Source organism: Littorina saxatilis, linkage group LG8 (genome assembly GCF_037325665.1).
Source record: "Littorina saxatilis isolate snail1 linkage group LG8, US_GU_Lsax_2.0, whole genome shotgun sequence".
NCBI classification, from domain to species: domain Eukaryota; kingdom Metazoa; phylum Mollusca; class Gastropoda; order Littorinimorpha; family Littorinidae; genus Littorina; species Littorina saxatilis.
Window position 1 is genome coordinate 1,239,126 of NC_090252.1, and position 17,918 is coordinate 1,257,043.

At 44.9% G+C, this 17,918-nt stretch overlaps 1 protein-coding gene across 2 annotated transcripts in view; it reads left to right on the forward strand.

Annotated features, from left to right (window-relative positions):
• LOC138972503 (caspase-7-like) overlaps positions 1–17,918 on the forward strand; it is a 114,855-nt gene that overhangs the window by 94,831 nt on the left and 2,106 nt on the right. The window contains exons 10-11 of one of the 2 annotated variants that reach the window (XM_070345140.1): positions 16,885–16,959; positions 17,280–17,354. In XM_070345140.1, coding sequence (XP_070201241.1) covers positions 16,885–16,959; positions 17,280–17,354 — 150 coding nt within the window. The remainder of the gene's footprint in view (positions 1–16,884; positions 16,960–17,279; positions 17,355–17,918) is intronic. The other variant, XM_070345141.1, reaches the window with a different exon arrangement.

The window sequence follows — 17,918 nt, forward strand, 5'->3', positions numbered from 1 at the left end:
TGGAAAGTCACCGGAGAAGGAGAAGGAGCCACAGTCACACTTCAACTGCTCAGCACAGAGAACCAACAGGCCGCCATTTGCCGAGCTAGTCAACGCAACGTAAACAAAACCCCTTCGCAGCTCAGACGTGACAGACAATGATCCCAACAATTTAACAGCAAAGAGGTATGCGTTTCTTCTGTTGATACAGCTGATCGATCATCTGCGAAATCATGCCAGCACAACATCAGGCATAATTCACACAAACACGTACGACAAAGTTCCCGACGTTAGGCACAAACAGAAAATGAGACTACACGCCGGCGAACGCATTGACAGCGAGGCAAGCTGTGTTGTGAACATTGAAGCACGTGAATCACGGAGCCACATTCCATCCAAGCTGACGGAACCTGCCTTGCAGCAATCCGTTGACTCCACATGCGTGGCCACTGACAGTGACAAGGACAGATATTTTACGTCAGAGAGTGATACAGAGGAACCAGTGGAAAAGCAGTTGACTAAAGCTGAAAAGGATGCTTTGGAAAGGGAGTACAGTCTAGGGGAAGTAAAAGCACTTGCTTTAGAAATTACTACGAACCCCAGAACACGAAAGAAAGTGATTAGAATGGTGTACAATGCTTCATCCAAACAGCTGCTTGCAAAATCAGATGACTTCATGTTCACCTACGATTGTACCAAAGCTGAAACATTGTACTGGACGTTATTCAGGGACAAAGCAGACATGAGTTATGATGAATCAGAACGACTGGCATTTATTGAGGAGCCTGCGGATGTGCGACGAACACTGTACCTTATTGAGATAAATCATATCGCCAAGGATTTGCATGCACTGGTTACACTTCTCAGAGCCTACCTTCAGACTTGAACTTTGATCGCTGTTGTATCACATTTACGTATCATTACATGCTGCTTCTCTTGCAAAACTTGTAAAGCACTACTACTATATTTTGCAGCTGATACTGGTAAAACGTTAATACTCTATGATTGTATTAAAACATTATTGTACATAATGCACTGGAAACATTTTCAAACATAATGTGGTTAACTTCTATTTCACCTCAATGAGCGAGGGCGGGATGAAAAAAAAAGTAGTTTAGCATTTCCTATTCTGTTACAGTGTTAAGATAAAGATCAATTCAATTCAATTTAATTCAATTCAATTCAATACAATCATCTCTCCCTCATTCTCGTTCTCATAAATAAGACTCAAACCATACCGGCACGGTGGCCTAGTGGTAAGGCGTCCGCCCCGTGATCGGGAGGTCGTGGGTTCGAAACCCCGGCCGGGTCATACCTAAGACTTTAAAATTGGCAATCTAGTGGCTGCTCCGCCTGGCGTCTGGTATTATGGGGTTAGTGCTAGGACTGGTTGGTCCGGTGTCAGAATAATGTGACTGGGTGAGACATGAAGCCTGTGCTGCGACTTCTGTCTTGTGTGTGGCGCACGTTATATGTCAAAGCAGCACCGCCCTGATATGGCCCTTCGTGGTCGGCTGGGCGTTAAGCAAACAAACAAACAAACTCAAACCATCCGTTGTCAAGGTCGTAAATGCTACTGACTGGATTGGAGATACTCTTATGTCGCCTAGCGCCATGTAACTGATGAAACCATTCACAGCGCAGCGGCACGGTTGGCCTAGTGGTAAGGCGTCCGCCCCGTGATCGGGAGGTCGTGGGTTCGAACCCGGGCCAGGTCATACCTAAGACTTTAAAATTGGCAATCTAGTGGCTGCTCCGCCTGGCGTCTGGCATTATGGGGTTAGTGCTAGGACTGGTTGGTCCGGTGTCAGAATAATGTGACTGGGTAAGACATGAAGCCTGTGCTGCGACTTCTGTCTTGTGTGTGGCGCACGTTATATGTCAAAGCAGCACCGCCCTGATATGGCCCTTCGTGGTCGGCTGGGCGTTAAGCAAACAAACAAACAAACAAGCACGGTTTTTGGACGTCCCCATTTCACTGCTGTACAGCAAACATCGTCCCCAAATACCTGTGTCTGTGTGTCACCGACTTAGTTGCTCTGCAGAGTGTGTGTGTGTGTGTGTAATACTGCCTTGCTGCAGAGTTTGTGTTATACCGCTTTGCTCTGCTGAGTGTGTTTGTGTTAATTACGGTCTGTCTGTCTGTATATTCTTTTGTCTGTCCGTCTGTCACTCAAGGGTAAGGGGGTGTCCTTAACCTCTCCTTTGTTGTCTCGGTCTGTCTCTCTGTCTCTGTCTATCTGTCTCTGTCGCTCTTTCTGACTCTCTCCCTCTCAGCGGAGATCAAAGCCAATGAAAAACACACATCTCTGAAGCAGTTTTAGCTTGTGCCTCCAAATGACTGCTGTACAACAACCAGACCCCATCTGACTGCTGTTTGGGAAACAGTCCCCAATTCACTGCTGTACACCATTTACGTATCATTACATGCTGTTTCTCTTTCGAAACTTGTAAAGCACTACTTCTATTTTGCAGCTGATACTGGTAAAATGTTAATACACTATGATTGTATTGAAACATTATTGTACATAAAGCACTGGGAACATTTTCAAACATAATGTGGTTAACTTCTATTTCAACTCAATGGGCGAGGGCGGGATGAAAAAAAACCATTTTAGCATTTCTTGTTCTGTTACAGTGTTAAGAGAAAGATAAATTCAATTCAATTTAATTCAATTCAATTTAATACAATTCTCTCTCCCTCATTCTCATTCTCATAAATCAGACTCAAACCATCCGTTGTCAGGGTCGTGAATGCTTGCTACTGACTGGATTGGAAATACTCTTATGTCGCCTAGCGCCATATGTAACTGATGAAACCATTCATAGCACAGCGCAGAGCTATCGGTTTTTGGACGTCCCCATTTCACTGCTGTACAGCAAACATCGTCCCCAAATACCTGTGTCTGTGTGTCACCGACTTAGTTGCTCTGCAGAGTCTGTGTGTGTAATACTGCCTTGCTCTGCTGAGTTTGTGTGTTATACCGCTTTGCTCTGCTGAGTGTGTGTGTTTGTGTTAATTACGGTCTGTCTGTATATTCTTTTGTCTGTCCGTCTGTCACTCAAGGGTAAACCGGCACGATTAGCCTAGTGGTAAGGCGTCCGCCCCGTGATCGGGAGGTCGTGGGTTCGAACCTCGGCCGGTGTCACGATTTCATCTTTCGCCTGTGTACATATTTCCCCCTCGATATTTACTCGAGACCGAAATGTTGTTTCCTGGTAAAATTAAGAAGAGAAATTATTTATGGACGAAAAGCATGTCAGTTTCTTGCATGTGAAAAAAATTGGTTGTGAAATTAAATAGATTTCACTCCCAAAATCGAATTCTTCGAAAACGTGTACCGAGTGGTTACGTCCCTTGAGTAAGAAGGGAAACATTTTAGGATGAATCAAATTTCTAAGTTAAATAAAATAATTGGTTGGACAAATTTGGCCCCATGAATGTAAGGTACACAAGGTCGCTCATCAGTACTATCGAAGGGTGTTTTTTTTGTTCAGTGTAGAGTTTATACTAGATCAACGAGGCCGAAAATCGAAATATCAACACGGCGAAAGATAAAAACGTCACACCGGGTCATACCTAAGACTTTAAAATTGGAAATCTAGTGGCTGATCCACATCCCATTTTGGTGCAATCCCATTTTGCCGCCGTCCCATTTTTTTCCCCATCCCATTTTCGCGACATTTCACAAGCCAAGCGTCATTTTATAAAATTTATAATTTTGGATGATTAATGAGATGAGGATGATTATAATAATGATGCTATGGATTTCCAATTTGGATTGAGACTACGTGACAGGGCATTTTACTAACATGTCATAACAATAGCGCGACATCCCATTTTGACACCATATCCCATTTGGCCGCCATGCCGTTTCACCGTATTTTATTTATACCCCATCCCATTGTCGCGACATTTCACAAGCCAAGCGTCATTTTACTACCGTGTCATAACAATAGCACGTCATCCCATTTTGACACCATCCCATTTGGCCGCCATCACATTTTTTATTTATTCTTCTTGCCAAGCCTCACTATACTACTATACTGCATTATTCAACTAGGAAGACATTCCGTTTACGCCAAATTCCATTTTTGCCACAATCCAAAATGTCGCGAAATAGAGATGGCGGCAAAATGGGATGACGGCAAAACGGCATGGCGACAAAATGGAATGTGGCGCTAGTGGTTTGACACGGTGGTAAAATGACACATGGCCTATGAAATGTCGCAAAAATGGGATGGGGGCAAAATGGGATAACGGCGAAACGGGATTGCGCCAAAATGGGAAGTGGAGCTAATGGTACATGACATGGTGGTAAAATGACACTTGGCCTGAGAAATGTCGCCAAAATGGGATGGGGGCGAATTGGGATAACGGCGAAACAGGACTAATAGATCCCTTGACTTGGGGTAGTGCGACTCTGTCACTGCTAGCTTTCCACTCGGAGGAAGCGACCGGAATTTCCCAACGATGGGACATCCTAGTAATGAATTTTTTTTTTTTTGATTCTTAAAATTAACAGAGTCGCGCTACCCCAAAAGTCAAGGACTTTCGTGTTTGTCCCTTAACTTTGGAGATGACAAGAAAATATCGGGCGCAAAAACGTGATTTGTAAAATTTTTCACAACATATGTCGCCTAGCGCCATGTATGTGATGAAACCATTCATATAGCTCTGCACTTTTGGACGTCCCCATTTCACTGCTGTACAGCAAACATCGTCCCCAAATACCTGTTTGTTTCTAAAAAAATCACGCTGGAGGTTGCATTTTATGTAATAACCTCCTGAAATGAGTTTTGACACTTTAGAATGGCATGTAAAATGACACATGGCCTATGAAATGTCGCAAAAATGGGATGGGGGCAAAATGGAATAACATCCAAACAGGATTGCGCCAAAATGGGAAGTGGAGCTAATGGTACATGACATGGTGGTAAAATGACACTTGGCCTGTAAAATGTCGCAAAAATGGGATGGGGGCAAAATGGGATAACGGCCAAACGGGATTGCGCCAAAATGGGACGTGGAGCTAATGGTACATGACATGGTGGTAAAATGACACTTGGCCTGTAAAATGTCGCAAAAATGGGATGGGGGCGAAATGGGTTAACGGCGAAACGGGATTGCGCCAAAATGGGATGTGGAGCTAATGGTACATGATATGGTGGTAAAATGACACTTGGCCTGAGAAATGTCGCCAAAATGGGATGGGGGCGAATTGGGATAACGGCGAAACAGGACTAATAGATCCCTTGACTTGGGGTAGTGCGACTCTGTCACTGCTAGCTTTCCACTCGGAGGAAGCGACCGGAATTTCGCAACGATGGGACATCCTAGTAATGAATTTTTTTTTTTTTTAATTCCTAAAATTAACAGAGTCGCGCTACCCCAAAAGTCAAGGAATTTCGTGTTTGTCCCTTGACTTTGGAGATGACAAGAAAATATCGGGCGCACAAACGTGATAATTTGTAAAATTTTTCACAACATATGTCGCCTAGCGCCATGTATGTGATGAAACCATTCATATAGCTCTGCGGGAGCTCTGCACTTTTGGACGTCCCCATTTCACTGCTGTACAGCAAACATCGTCCCCAAATACCTGTTTGTTTCTAAAAAATCACGCTGGAGGTTGCATTTTATGTAATAACCTCCTGAAATGAGTTTTGACACTTTAGAATGGCATGTAAAATAACACATGGCCTATGAAATGTCGCAAAAATGGGATGGGGGCAAAATGGGATAACGGCCAAACGGGATTGCGCCAAAATGGGACGTGGAGCTATTGGTACATGACATGGTGGTAAAATGACACTTGGCCTGTAAAATGTCGCAAAAATGGGATGGGGGCGAAATGGGCTAACTGCCAAACGGGATTGCGCCAAAATGGTACGTGGAGCAAATGGTACATGACATGGTGGTAAAATGACACTTGGCCTGTAAAATGTCGCAAAAATGGGATGGGGGCGAAATGGGTTAACGGCGAAACGGGATTGCGCCAAAATGGGATGTGGAGCTAATGGTACATGATATGGTGGTAAAATGACACTTGGCCTGAGAAATGTCGCCAAAATGGTATGGGGGCGAATTGGGATAACGGCGAAACAGGACTAATAGATCCCTTGACTTGGGGTAGTGCGACTCTGTCACTGCTAGCTTTCCACTCGGAGGAAGCGACCGGAATTTCCCAACGATGAGGCATCCTAGTAATGATTTTTTTTTTTTTTTAATTCTTAAAATTAACAGAGTCGCGCTACCCCAAAAGTCAAGGAATTTCGTGTTTGTCCCTTGACTTTGGAGATGACAAGAAAATATCGGGCGCACAAACGTGATTTGTAAAATTTTTCACAACATATGTCGCCTAGCGCCATGTATGTGATGAAACCATTCATATAGCTCTGCGGGAGCTCTGCACTTTTGGACGTCCCCATTTCACTGCTGTACAGCAAACATCGTCCCCAAATACCTGTTTGTTTCTAAAAAATCAAGCTGGAGGTTGCATTTTATGTAATAACCTCCTGAAATGAGTTTTGACACTTTAGAATGGCATGTAAAATGACACATAACCTAGGAAATGTCGCAAAAATGGGATGGGGGCAAAATGGGATAACGGCCAAACGGGATTGCGCCAAAATGGGACGTGAAGCTAATGGTACATGACATGGTGGTAAAAGGACACTTGGCCTGTAAAATGTCGCAAAAATGGGATGGGGGCGAAATGGGCTAACGGCGAAACGGGATTGCGCCAAAATGGGATGTGGAGCTAATGGTACATGATATGGTGGTAAAATGACACTTGGCCTGAGAAATGTCGCCAAAATGGGATGGGGGCGAATTGGGATAACGGCGAAACAGGACTAATAGATCCCTTGACTTGGGGTAGTGCGACTCTGTCACTGCTAGCTTTCCACTCGGAGGAAGCGACCGGAATTTCCCAACGATGGGACATCCTAGTAATGAATTTTTTTTTTTTTTAATTCTTAAAATTAACAGAGTCGCGCTACCCCAAAAGTCAAGGAATTTCGTGTTTGTCCCTTGACTTTGGAGATGACAAGAAAATATCGGGCGCACAAACGTGATTTGTAAAATTTTTCACAACATATGTCGCCTAGCGCCATGTATGTGATGAAACCATTCATATAGCTCTGCGGGAGCTCTGCACTTTTGGACGTCCCCATTTCACTGCTGTACAGCAAACATCGTCCCCAAATACCTGTTTGTTTCTAAAAAATCACGCTGGAGGTTGCATTTTATGTAATAACCTCCTGAAATGAGTTTTGACACTTTAGAATGGCATTTAACGCTCATTGAAGTTTTAAAAAACTTTCTAACACCTAAAACATTCATAGCACCAATAACGTAATTCTAGCTCTGCACTTTGTGGCCACATACGTCCCCATTTCACTGCTGTACAGCAAACATCGTCCCCAAATGCCTGTTTTTCTAAAAATCACGCTGGAGGTTGCATTTTATGTAATAACCTCCTGAAATGAGTTTTCACACTTTAAAATGGCATTTAACGCTCATTGAAGTTTTAAGAAACTTTCTAACACGTAAAACAAAAGAGACCCCAAATGCCTGTGTTTTGAGCAAGATGGCATTTTGATACACAGCCGACCCCAAATGACTGTAAAACCACCTATGTGTGTGTGTGTGTGTGTGTGACAGTGTATGTGTGTGTGTGTGTGACAGTGTGTGTGTGTGTGTGTGACAGTGTGTGTGTGTGTGTGTGTGTGTGTGTAACAGTGTGTGTGTGTGTGTGACAGTGTGTGTGACTGTGTGTGTGTGTGTGAGTGTGTGTGTGTGTGTGTGTGTGTATGTGTGTGTGTGTGTGTGTGTGTGTGTATTGGATGGTAGAAAAAAAGACTAACATAACTAGTTAGTTTTGAATATAAAATTTAAAGTAGATGGTTTTTTTTGGTTTTTTTTTGGAATTAATAAATAAAGATAAGGATAGGATCTTAGTTTAGTATGTGAAAATTGATCCAAGGTGGAAACATCCTTTTACCTGTGTGATTGCCGGTCCCACAGGGAGTGGGAAGACTCATTTTGTCAAACAATATTTAAATCACTTACAAGATATGATGACACCTCCTCCAGAGGAATTGATTTGGTGTTATGGGGCGTGGCAGTCTGGTTACAATGAGATGAGACATGTGACGTTTGTGGAGGGTTTACCCGACGTGGAACAGTGGACAGGGGTCAAAAGGCGACTGGTCATCATTGATGATTTGATGAGTGAGACAAACGACAAGGTCACACAACTATTCACCAAAGAAAGTCATCATCGGAATCTGAGTGTAATGTATATTGTACAGAACCTGTTTGGAAAAAACAAAGAGCAGAGGACGATCAGTTTGAACAGTCACTACCTGGTGGTGTTTAAAAACCCACGGGATGCTTCACAGATCACCCATCTGGCCAAGCAGATGTACCCTGGGAAGCTAAAGTATGTCCAAGAGGCATTTAAAGATGCGACTTCTATGCCTCACGGTTATTTGCTGTTTGACTTGCGACAAGAGACACCCGATCATCTTCGTCTGAGGACAAAACTTTTCCCACCAGAGCACCCTGTAGTGTACCTTCAAAAATAACCATGTCCGCACGCCTGAAAAGAAATGTACCCATGTTGCGGCTGTTGTGTGGGGCTAAGCCTGCCGTGATTAAGGCCGTATTGAAAGGAGCTTCTCCAGATTTGATCCATGCGTTGTGTGAGTGCTCCCTGAACATCTTAAAAGGCCATGTGCAGCTGACGCCCGCACAGAAGAAGCGGTTGTCTCGACACAAACAGAACCTACGGGTCTTAACCAAAAAAGCAACATCTGTCAAACATCGAAAGCAAATCCTACAGAAAGGCGGTTTTCTTCAGGCTCTTTTGAACCCTGTGCTAGGTATTGTATCTGGGTTGCTCGGGACTCTGGGTCTCTGATGCGATGGAGCATACCAAAAAGATGATTTTGATTGAGCCACGTGTGTTGGCTTCTTTGCGGGACTCTGCAGGTGGACCTCCAGTACCTGATGCCACCTCACAAAGTTTGAAGGACATGGATCAAGTGATGCGGGGTATTTTAGACGAGAAGGATGTGGACAAACATGAAAAAGCAGACTCCTACCAACAAGTATTGTGGCGGTTTCTTAAGCGTGTTGAAGAATATAAAAACAAACCTCTTGGAAGAGTGGAGATAGCACAACCCTCAAAACAACCTTTGACAGAACTAAATGAGGTCGAGAAAGCTCAGGACCTATCTAGGGTAGAAAAACGAGTGTTGGAGAGTGTCCCCGAAAAACCTTAAAGAAGAAGGCTCAGTTGCTTTTGGATATAACCAAGGACAGTTCTGACATCAAGTGGAATGAACAAGGACAGCTCGTGTACCAGGGACAGACAGTAGCAGGAACCAACATGGCTGATCTGGTGAATGATGCTCTTCGTTACCGTAAAAATGCACCTGATCCTCAAGGGTGGGAAGTGTTTGCAAGAGGTTTAAAAGCGGTTAATACCCCTCGTGAACTCATTGGTCACACAGGGCGATGGGAGTGGATGCACAGCGAGGGGGGTGATAGAGGAAGACCACCCACCAGGACAAAAAGAAGAAGAAGAAGAATTGTGAGTCCTTCCTCAGCATCTCCTTCTGCAGAAAGAGTATCATTTCCTTCTCCATCACCCAAGAAGAGGACGTGGCTATCTTATTCTTGAGCAGAATGCCAGTGAAAAAGAAAAAAGTCGCTGAGAAGCTGCGACGTCGATATTATGGAAGTCAACTCCCTGGAAGTTTGGGTGGAGTGGAGGCTTTGAGAAGAACCACCAGACAAGAACAAAAACAAGTTGAAAAGTGGTTGACATTTCAAGACACCTATACACTACACAAACCTGTGCGGCGAAAGTTTACTCGTCGTCGTATTATCGTGGGTGGCATAGATCACCAGTGGCAAGCAGATTTGATTGATGTTAGAGCGCTGAGAAAAGACAATGACGGGTTTACCTACCTACTCACATGTATTGATGTGCTGAGCAAACACGCGTGGGTGGTGCCTTTGAAGGACAAAACAGGGACCTCTCTGGTGACAGCCTTCAAAAGCATTTTTGTCCGAGGTCGTCAACCCCTGAGACTACAAACAGATAAGGGTAGCGAATTTAAAAACAAGGTGTTCCAGGATTTTTTGGACAAAACAAAGGTACACTTTTTTGTGACAGAAAACGATGACATTAAAGCCTCAATGGCGGAGCGCTTCAACCGTACCTTGAAAGACAAACTGTGGAGGTATTTCACCAGAACAAGTTCAGTGAGGTAGGCTATGTGGAAGTCTTGTCTAAGCTGGTGCGTGGTTACAATCATTCCTACCACCGCAGTATTAAGAAAGCTCCTGCTGACGTAACCATCGCTAATCAGGAGGAAGTGTGGCAACGGTTGTATGGTGGTCCAACTCTCTCCAAACCACCTAAACTGAATATAGGAGACCGTGTGCGAATCAGCAAGACGAGAAGAGTCTTTAAAAAAGGTTATATGCCTTCTTGGACAGAGGAACTCTTTACCATCAGTCAAGTCAAGACAACCACACCCGTGACCTATGTGCTGAAAGATGATCACGGAGAAGAACTGTTGGGGACTTTTTATGAACAGGAACTGCAGAAAGTGGGGGAGAAAGAAATATACCGCATTGAAGCTGTTTTGGAACAACGCCCTGGAAAAGGCAAACAGAAAGAGTATTTAGTCAAATGGCTCGGCTATGACCCGTCATTCAATTCTTGGATTCCACAGACGGCACTGACCCACTACACGGACTAGCTTCAGTGGTTCTGATGGAGGAAACTCAGAAGATTAATACGCCTCTGGATGAACCAGACAGTGTTGTTAAGCGACCAAGAACATCCAAGCTGTGGCGTGTATTTGGACGTCGTGTCCCTCGGAGCGAGATTGTCTTCCTTTGCCAGATGTTGCTTATTTATGTGGTGATTGGAGTGTCTCTGTTCAATCTGACAACCGGTCGCGGACCGGATAACTTGTGGGTGGCCCTACTGGGAAGTTGTCTCGGCTACGTGCTTCCTAATCCTTCCATTGATCCACCCTTGGTACAGTAACAACGTCTTCATTCATCATGTTCTACCTGACACTCCCCAGCAACAGCTCCTTGCAGCACTACCCTGACAACAACGCGAGTCACTACTACACAAAACTACCTCAAACAATTGACCTGGGCACCGACTACGAGTGTGGGTTGGCTGAGATTCAGTTTAACAACTCGTATGTGAATGTGGAAAAAGACACGTGTCAGTTTCGAATTTGTACCCCAATAGGTGTTGCTGTTTTGTGTGATACTCAAGTTTTACCAGAGGGGTTGTATGATTCACCTGCTTTTTTTATAGACTCACTAAACCAGCTCTTGGTTGATGCAAGTCTTACTGACTATGCAAGGTTTTATTACACCAAAGCAGCAAAAAAAGTAAATTAAATTACTCAAAAATATCTCGCTGTGGATGAGCCCCGAGTTGATGAGAATTTTGAAAACAGATGTCACCCAACAAACCATCACAGGCCCTGGTCACTTTGACGGTAAGGCTATGATGGATTTACATCAAGATTTTCACGCAATATACGTGTACTGTGATTTGGTGCGCGAAAGAGTGGTCGGAGACACATTAGTCCCATTGTTGCGGACGGTGCCAATTAAAAAGAAGACTGAAGAAGTCGTTCATCATATATTTGAAAAACCTCATTACTTGCCACTGACTCGCTGTCAGTTCAACACGGTGGAAATGCTTTTAACAACTGACACAGGAAAACCTATCGCATTTGAGCAAGGGAAGACGGTGGTAACGCTTCATTTTCGTCGTAGACGCACCGACCATTTGTAGAATATGGTTCGTCTAACCCCTTTCCAAGGCAGTGGAAAACTCTATGAAGATTATTACTGCAACCAGGTCGGCCACGGTCTCCCCGTGTTTGTAGGAGGAAGAAACTACAGAGGTCATGGTATTGGCAATCTCTTAGGGGGTATTGGTCGAGCCCTTGTGCCTCTTTTGAGAAGTGGTGGAAAAGCTCTGCTGAAAGAGGGGGCTAGGACAGGTATGCAGGTGGCTCAGGATGTGCTGTCTGGGCGTAGTGTTAAGTCGTCACTCCAGCAGAGAGCTAGCAATGCAGGGAAGCGCTTGTTTCACCAAGCCGTGGGTCGAGTGACAGGCACAACAGCCGCGCCACCTGTAGAACCTGCAAGGAAACGTATAAAATCAGCCACACCACGCCGCCGAGGTCAGACTGGGAGGCAGAAGAAGAAGAGAAGGAGGGTGACAGCAACCGATATTTTTGGATAAGCATCATGGCCCTTGCCCACCCTCAGTCATGTGAAAGTGTACATACTGGACTAGATTTGTTTTCTGTACCCCCAACACAGACAGCTGTGCAGGAGGGAATGTTTGTAGAGTATCATCCGCTGGCTACTCTGGCCCCAGGAGCACCTATTGAGTTTACCATCAGTGGTGCCACATCCGAGTACCTGGATCTAAGCAACACGTATCTCCATGTGCGAGCTAAAATCACCAAAGCAGACGGAACAAACTTGGATGCTGACTCCCATGTGGCTCCTGTCAACTACTGGCTGCATAGCCTGTTCTCCCAGGTGGATATCAGTCTCAATGATACTTTGGTGACCAATTCAGAGAACACCTACCCCTACCGTGCCTACCTTGAAGCCACCCTCAACTATGGACGAGAAGCCAAGAAAAGTCACCTCACCAGTGCCATGTATTACCGAGATAGCTCCAACCATCTGGATGAAACAGAGGGGGATGCCAACTGGGGTTTGAAGATACGTCGTGAGCAAACCATGCGGAGCAGAGAGGCAGACATGATGGGGCGACTTCATGCTGACATCATGCACCAGGAACGCTACATGATGAACGGCGTGGACGTGAAGATCAGACTCATTCCCTCCAAAAACATCTTCCACCTGATGTCCCCTGACCCCTTTCAGGGTTTCCGTACTGTCATCACACATGCTTCCCTATTTGTTCGCAAAGTCAAGTTAAACCCCGCTGTGAGCCTCGCTCACGCCAAAGCGCTGGAAAAAGGTACGGCCAAGTATCCTTTGAAAAGGGTCGTGGTGAAGACTTTCTCCATTCCCACAGGCAACCACAGTGCTGTGCAGGACAACTTGTTTCTGAGTCAGACACCCAACCGCCTGGTGATTGGCTTGGTGGACAGCGCTGCTTTCAACGGACAAGCCTCACGCAATCCCTACCACTTCAAGACACAAGGATTGTCCTTTCTCAGCCTGTACCTAGACGGGAAACAGATTCCCGGCAAACCCCTGACACCGAACTTTGAACAACACCAGTATGTGAGGTCATTCTTCAGTCTCATGACGTCTACGGGTCTCGCCAACAGAGATGCAGGATCTTACATGGAACTGCGTGATTTTGAGTTGGGGTATGCTATCTACAGTTTTGACCTGAGTCCTAGTCTTCTGGATGGAGATCAGTTTGAACTGGTGAAAAGCGGTGCCCTGCGTCTGGAGCTGAAGTTCAACGAAGCTCTTCCAGCGCCTGTGATGGTGATTGTGTATGGTGAAATGGACAGTATGATCGAGATTGATCGCTCTCGCCAGGTCCTGACTGATTTTGCACTATGAACAGCAAAGACATTAGCCGAGTGTTGGGGAGAGACATTCATACCCGACGTGTGTTTCGAGGTGTGTTTCCTAGAGACAGACTCCCACGACAGGTGAACCCGCGACGTCCAAGTGCTTTTGTCATCAATACAGATCGCAGTACAGGCCCGGGAGAACACTGGGTGTGTGTCTGGTTTGATGGACTTGGACAAGCTGAATATTTCGATAGTTTTGGTTTACCACCCGTGCACCCTGCTATTGAAAACTTTATGCTGAAACACAGTTCAGCCCACGTGTACAACCCACGTCTTTTGCAAGACTTGACGAGTTCAGCCTGTGGCTTGTATGTATTGTACTATGTTTTGATGAAAAGCCGCGGCGCCAGTTTATTTCGAACGCTTCGTGTGTTTTCCCCCAACAAACTTTGGGGTAATGATCGAAGAGTATGGTTTTTGGTCCAACAGCTAAGAAGAAACTGAGGTTGTGTGCGTCGTCTTTTGTTTTAGGTCTGTAAACGGTTTTATTCATTTTATTGGGTGTGTGTGTGTGTGTGTGTGTATGTGTCTATATAAGAAGAAGGGGAGGAGTCATCTCCACCACTTTCATCTCGTACCCACCAAAGTAGAGAGAGGGTTAGAAGAGTGTTAGTAAGAAAAGAGAGGTACACAAAACAAAAAAGTCATGATGGAGACGTCCAGTCCCTCTTTAGAGCAGATGTTGGAAGAATTGGAGGCTGGTATTCTCAAAGTTAAAGATCACCTGCGAAACAGTTTGTTCTTGATGTTTGTTAGTGCGTTAAAATGCGTTGTTTGCAAACGCCTTGAAGAAAAAAAAGAGAGAAGAAAAAGACTATCCAACACGGTGGACTGTTGACGCCATTAGAGCCGTCGCAGATAACGTCTGGGAACACCTAAATCGAGACAAAATTCTTAGTCGTTGGAATGTAGCCTTACCCAAGACACATCCAGACGGGGTCTCCTGGTGGTGTTTGCGGGTTGTTGTGTGGAAGTGGACAGAAACGACAACGTTTCGAAAAAGGGTTATCACTCATGTGACTGAACAACTGCTCTGTGAGTGATGCAACAGAGTGAAAAACGGCATAGCATCCCACGTGACCTTAGGCTAAACCAGTGTGGACCCGTTGAAACCAGAATAAACAAGATGTACATGAGCCGCGAGTGTGTATATAAGACAGGCCGGATGTAAAAAAACCCACTACAGAGGATTTTTTGCGGAGTCGACCGTGCCTTCAGGAACCATGAAGCAGCCACCACAGCCGGCTACACTCTACCCGCTAGGTGGAAGCCTTTTTACCTCAGTAAAAACGTGGAGAGGGGCTGTAAAAATCCATATTCGCCACTATGCTGTTCCCCCCCGCACCAAAGGTGGGCGTGTTGTCCCCACCCAAAGAGGAGTCACCCTGGACTTGAAAAAGTTTCAGAAACTGCTTAGAGTGCAGAAAAAACTCAAAGAAGACTTCCACCAACAGGTATCTTCTCTGTCACCCACAGAGGAGAAGCAGGAGGAAAAACATCCGAAAAATCACACAGAGTGTCCGCCGTCAGACTACTACTGTTCAACACCATCAACCACAGCCACGGCTTCGACACAAAGCGAGGAATACCCTCAGCAGCTACAGCGACCCCTGTATTCCACATGTCCAGCTTACTGTCCTGTCACAACCGTAAATCCTCTTCCTGTGACACCAAGAAGTGGTTATGAAGTTGACAACTAATCCGGGGACCACCTCGTTCCTTTAAATTGACAATCATGATTTGGATTTTTTTTTGGTTTAATGTATGTGTCTGCAAAATGTTAATTTTTTTTTTATTTTTAATATTCAAAAGACTGCTGTCACTTTTATAATAAAATGATCATATTGGAAAAGTTAATAACTATGTGTCTGTATAACTCTTGAATGCTACCGTGAGCAGTTTTATGTATTGTTTTGTTACTCTTTACGTCTGACTTTTTTACCTTCTTGTTTGGAAGTACTTGTGTAAACGCGCGCGCATGTGTGTGTGTGTGTATGTGTGTGTGTGTATGTGTGTGTGTGTGTGTGTGTGTGATCGGAGGTGTGTGTGTGTGTGTGTGTGTGTGTTTGCACTTACATTTTATTCCCACCACACATATAACCCTACCTCTTACATAGTCTATCAACAACAAAATAAAAAAAATAAACACTTACGTTATCCTGGTGTGACCATGTCATATTTCTATTTTTAGTGCTGACCAACCAACATGGTCTAGCATGTAAGGTCTTGCGTCTCTGTGGTGAAATACTCAGACGTGATCAGTCTCTAACCTAACATTATGTATGACTGACTGTAGAACAACTCTTGTTCGGGTGTAAAATGTACCTCCGATGTTTATAACACCCACATAAAAAACAACAATCTGAGTCTACTTGTTAAAACTTTTGTTATATGTGTACATCAGCTCCCATCCCTCTCATCAGTCGAGCTAACTTCCACACCCACCCCACACCATTTGTCTAGCACTAATCTAAGCATTAAACCCTCGGGGTAGGCAAACCACCTCCTATTAAACTTCTCTAACTGCTGGCCACCTCTGGTGGTTTTATCGGCGAAGGGGCTCCGCAAAGAGTAGGGATACCATTTTTATTACCTTATCCTGACACCTCCCCTGACAGGGGACCAAACTACATAGCTATTAAAGAGAGAGTGCTCCGCGAAGCGCGGAGAAAATGGGGGCAATTACTGCTTTTTATTGGTGCTTACCCCAGCTGGAGTGGTCATTAGTACCGAGCAACAGGTACAGGCACATGAAATCACATGACAAAATATAAAACGCAATAAACCGTTTATACGCAATCCCTCTTTATCACTACTTAAACACAGGCACCTTAACCTATAACCTTATGGACCCTATCCTTGCGCGGCTGCGCAGCTGCGCAAAAAAATGGGGGCCGGTCCGTGCGCGAATACTACTACTTACGCGCGCGACATAAGACTTCATATAACATATGATCCAAAAGACTGAAATATTTGAATTAGGTAAGTATGGCTACCGCTCGATGTCAAACCTTATACTGTTGAGTCGACCCCCAAATTTGGAACCTTTTTTGAAATGGCATAAAGTCAGTCAGACCATTTTAATCTAGAAAATTACTTCTCTGTGGAAAGGCCATGCATAGGGTGAAATTAATATATACCCAACAGGAACCAATTTGTTCACAGATGTAGAATTATTGATTAATTTTTGGGGTGGCATTTTTGAGGGGTCACCCTGTATTATGTGATGCAAAACAAGTGATGTTCAACATGGTTATTGTGTGTCAGGACGGGTACGGACACTACGTGTACCCTGCGCCTTACCTGGAAGAACATGTCATGTCAGGGGCGACCTATCTGCAAGTGAGTCGTATGGTGTTTCTTTGTGGGGTTTATTTTAGCTTAGAACTAAACACGAACACGCCGCGCGCTTGTGTGTGTCAATGTTTGTGTATATGTATGTGTGTGTGTGTGTGTGTGTGTGTGTGTGTGTGTGTGTGTGTGTGTGTGTGTGTGTGTGTGTGTGTGTGTGTGTGTGTGTGTGTGTGTGTGTGTGTGTGTGTGTGTGTGCCGGTTAACGGGAATACATGAGCGTGATTTCAGACATGTATACAAGTACTAATATGCGGGCGAGATATTTCATGTGATGCAAAACCAGTGATGTTTAACATATCGTGTGTCAGGACATGCGCGGTCACTACGTGTACCCTGCGTATTACCCGGGCCAACAGGTCATGTCAGGGGCAACCTATCCTCAAGTGAGTCGTATGCTGTTTCTTTCTCACGTTTGTTTTTAGCTCAGGGCATGTATGTGTCAGTGTGTGTGTTTGTGTGTGTGTGTGTGAGTGTGTGTGTGTGTGTGTTTGTGTGTGTGTGTGTTTGTGTGTGTGTGTGTGTGTGCTTGTCTGTGTGTTTGTTTGTGTGTGTATGTGTGTGCTTGTGTGTGGGCTGGGTGGCCGAGTGGTAACGCACTTGCGCTCGGAAGCGAGAGGTTGCGAGTTCGACCCTGGGTCAGGGCGTTAGCAATTTTATCTCTCCCCCCTTTCCTAACCGACCGAGGTGGTGGGTTCAAGTGCTAGTCTTTCGGATGAGACGAAAAACCGAGGTCCCTTCGTGTACACTACATTGGGGTGTGCACGTTAAAGATCCCACGATTGACAAAAGGGTCTTTCCTGGCAAAATTGTATAGGCATAGATAAAAATGTCCACCAAAATACCCGTGTGACTTGGAATAATAGGCCGTGAAAAGTAGGATATGCGCCGAAATGGCTGCGATCTGCTGGCCGATGTGAATGCGTGATGTATTGTGTAAAAATAAATTC